General features: G+C 28.1%; 1 protein-coding gene across 2 annotated transcripts; it reads right to left on the bottom strand.

Annotated features, from left to right (window-relative positions):
- Window positions 1-921: 921 nt before the first annotated feature.
- Window positions 922-2,184, bottom strand: LOC114395832 (uncharacterized protein At5g65660-like). 2 transcript variants are annotated; one of them, XM_028357708.1, is made up of 3 exons: window positions 1,883-2,184; window positions 1,311-1,510; window positions 922-1,229 (listed from the first exon to the last, which is right to left on the bottom strand). In XM_028357708.1, the coding sequence occupies exons 1-2, from the start codon at window positions 2,114-2,116 to the stop codon at window positions 1,346-1,348; spliced, it is 399 nt and encodes a 132-aa protein (XP_028213509.1). In that variant the 5' UTR covers window positions 2,117-2,184; the 3' UTR covers window positions 922-1,229; window positions 1,311-1,345. The 2 variants fall into 2 exon arrangements, with proteins under 2 accessions (XP_028213509.1, XP_028213502.1); XM_028357701.1 differs by having other exon boundaries at window positions 924-1,510.
- Between the last annotated feature and the right edge of the window lie 1,768 nt (window positions 2,185-3,952).

Below are 3,952 nucleotides of genomic sequence, written 5' to 3'. Positions count from 1 at the left end.
AATTTATTTATTTTTAATATACACAGTTTTTAGTCATTTTAATGAAAAGTTTTGAGATGTCATTTCTTTAAAAGTTTATTCTACACACTTTTTTTATGCTTCCAATTGTGTTAATTCCTTAGAATTTTAAATTTAAGTCTCTTAAAAAATTTGATGTTATAATTTTCACTATTAATTGCTTTAAAATCCAATCTAGAATTAAACCATGTTAGTTTTATACCCTGTTCTATCATTCAAGAAGAAAATGAGTGTCTTAAACAAAGAGCTTATGGGTGAATATAAATTTTATGGGTGAATATAAATTTTATGGGTTCTAATATTAGAATTGCAGTGTCCGATTAATATAATGTAGGCATGAATTACAACTTTTAGAATAATTTTGTAAATCACAATCTAAAAGATATTTTTCTTAAAGTTGAGATAAACAAATGACTTTAATTTGCATGTAGTGCTTTATGTAGACTTGACTACTTTTAAGAAACATTTTTATTGAAATTCATATTTGATTTGGGTATTTCATAATAGTATTGGATTAAGTATGCATAATCTTTTCGGCAACAATTGTAATTAAAAATATATTCAGTATTGTTTTTTGTATTTTGATATAATACATTTAAACTAATACTCAATTGACTATTAATAATCCAAAAATATTTCTATATTTAATTCACTTATATTATAGATTTGATTCTCTGTTGTATCAAAATTTAGTAATTATTTATTTTATCATAATTTTACAGTTATTTCATTCTTGCTAAATATTATTATTTTCTTATGTTTTTTGTATTTATATTTTAAAATTTTTATATATTTAATTATATTATAATTATTAACCATACATTGTACACTCGCAAGCTAATAAATTAAAAAGAGATTATTTTAATAAGTTTCAATAAAAAATATTAAAAAACTATTAAAAAAAATTCATAATAAACACATATTATTCCAATAAGCTCCATATTCAAAACTTTAGTTTGAACTTGAAAGGAGTAGATAAAAAAAGCGTCCCTGAATCAGCTTTTGAAAAGAAAAATAAAATAAAATAAAAGAGACAGGTTGATGTTTCAATTTCAACCGTTTTCTTCCCATTCTAACAAAAAAATTCAAATGGGCTTCAAACTTTGTATCTTACAACACCTTCAGTGTGCTTGGTCTATCATCTCATTCAGCAAAAAGCTATGGTATGGCATCTTAGTTCATTGTGCTTGCTTGGCCTAGCTAGTATCTCACTGCTCACAAATTAATTAAGCTAAGAGCTATTAGCCGTTGTAAATTGAGAAGTTCCAACATATATAGTAAATGTATAGTACCCTGAATTCTTCAAGGCTTGAAACCATAAACTCTTTTAGTTGCCACTACTGCATAAATCAGTAGCTTCTTCCTTCTGCACAAGGATTGTGATCCTTTCATCTCTTGGAGGCTCACATGGACATGCCGTGGCTATGAATTTCGGGATGTCATCGCCTGGCATCAACACAGGCAAAGCCTTTGCATAATTCTGCTTCATCATCTGCTTACCATAAAATTCATCGTTAGAAAAATTAATCTTATACTATAATAATTATATATGAAAAATGTCCTGTACAAATTTAAGAATTTAATTAAAATTGTAAATAATATAATTTTTTTTACACTATCCTCCAATCACATCTTATCACAAATTTAACATACTAATATGTTTATTGACTTTTATAATAATTATTTTAAGACATGATCTGATTGATTTAGAATGTAAAATTTATGTTTCATAATTAGCATACATGAAAGTTAAACTCTAATTGACCATCTATTTTACTTGTGACTAAGATTTATTCTTGTTTCTCATTTGATGTGTCTGCACGTGTATAGTTTTTTGGGAGTTAGGAAGAGAAGTGATTATTACCACAACAGGAAAAGCTGGTTTCTGATAGGGGGAAGCCAATTCAGCTTGTAATTGAGTCTGTTCCAAAGATTGAGTGTTGATGATTCCATGAGATCGAAGAAAAGATTGAAGCTTAGTCCAATGTAAGCAGCAGCAAAAGAAGCCACACATGAAGATTAAACAGACAAAGAGAAGGGCTAAGCCCAAAGGAAATCCAATTGACACACGGCTTGCAGCAGTGTCCTGAAGCTCCATTTTCTCACTCTAGTGTTGTTGTTGTTGTTGTTGTTGTGTCTCTTCTCATAGTACCTGAATGAGTGAAACCAGGGAATGTTTAAATAAGCAACAAGTGAGGCTCCTTTGCTTTAGGTTGAGTAGTTGATGGTGGGGTGTACTTGCTAGTGGGTGGACTGTGGAGCTAGAGTGACATTTATTATTGAGCTTGATATGAGTCAGTGTTGAGTGAGTGGTGACACTTTTTTCAATTCATTTAGTACGGAAAGAAGAAAATTGTTCCACACTTCTGTTTATGGAAAGAGAGCAAGAAATTCTTGTGTTTATTTGAGTGCAAATTTAATTGCAGATGATTTTACTATTGTAAAATTGAATTTTAAGTGAAAATGTGTTTAAAAATGAAGTTATTTATGCTTAAATAACTTGATATGAAAAATAACTACGACATGTTGGAAAAGAGGTAGTTAAATCCCTCTGCTTCAATTTTTTACTTCCACTCAAACTTTTTGTCCAAGTCTTGTTCTACACCAATCATTCAAGCCACACTTATTGAAAGTTTTAGATTTGTTGAAGACTTGAAGCTACGTGAAATATTGTTATTATTATTAAAGTAGAGTACATTTCTGAGGAATATTTGTTGGTTGGTATTCAGAAGACCCATAGTGTTTCCTTAGTCCTTACTATGGGCAAATTATAAAGGATACTTTTGAATATCATTACAAAGCTCCTTTTAGTGGTTTTTGTATGCGAGGCCAGGTATCTTAATGTAATGGACAAGCTTGCCTTGATGTTGAAGATTCTAGAATATCGGGGCCTACAAGGATCAAAGATGGACCAAAGACATTAACAGAAATCAGTGTGCCTCGTAAATGGGATACTCATGGTCAAAAATAGATCCAAATCCACTCCATAAAGAAAAGCAAAAAAGTTGAATTGATGTTTATGTATCTTTGTCGAGGACATTATTGTTTATTATTTTATTACATTTATTATACGTGCATCATATTTTATTTTAGCATTTAGGAAGTGGTTTTTTTTTCGAATTGTCTTTTAAATATTAATTTTTGTCACAGAATGGCTACTTTATTTTGGTTTACGAGAACGTATAGCATTTAAAATTTCTCTTAACTATCAAATCAAAAATAAAAATTACGTTGACTAGATTTTTTTTAAAACAAAGCAAAACGAGCGCAATTGTTTACTGTGATGATTTTGTTTAAAAGACGAAGTATTCGGAGAGTATTTTTTTTTTTCTTAAAAAAAGTGGTTAGTCTTGAAATTTTCACGACCTAATTTTGAAACAAAAGTTGTCACACTTTGGTCCTAGGCAAAAAATATATGTTTTGTTATAAAAAAAAAAAGAGTGTAGCTTAATCTTTTGAGTAACATGTATGAATTATTAAATGTTCTATCCGATTTCTATAAATAAATAAAAATATATTTAGTTAATAGAAATCATAAATGTAAATTTTTTATAGATATTTATAGATTCTCACCAATAAGGTTCTTACATTGACAACAAAATTTGAATTTATATTTTTGTTAGATGTAAATTTGATCCTTACCAACTTAATCAACTTTTGTTGGCTAAAATATATAACTTAGTAAAGAATGAATAAATGTTCTATCAAGATAAAATAATATTTAACACATTACACTCAACACAACTCTAGCAAAATTATTTGTTACACAAGGATACATAGTTTAAAAATATAACATGATTTAGTTAGAATTTGTAAAAATTTAAATGTAATTATCGAATAGAATTTATAAATATAATTATTTTAAAAAAAATATTACAAAGGAAAAGAATTGTCAAAATGAGTCACTCAATTCTTGCTTAAGGTGTAAAAAGCA

This window comes from Glycine soja, chromosome 2 (genome assembly GCF_004193775.1).
Source record: "Glycine soja cultivar W05 chromosome 2, ASM419377v2, whole genome shotgun sequence".
NCBI lineage: Eukaryota > Viridiplantae > Streptophyta > Magnoliopsida > Fabales > Fabaceae > Glycine > Glycine soja.
This window is presented reverse-complemented; position numbering and strand designations above follow the sequence as displayed.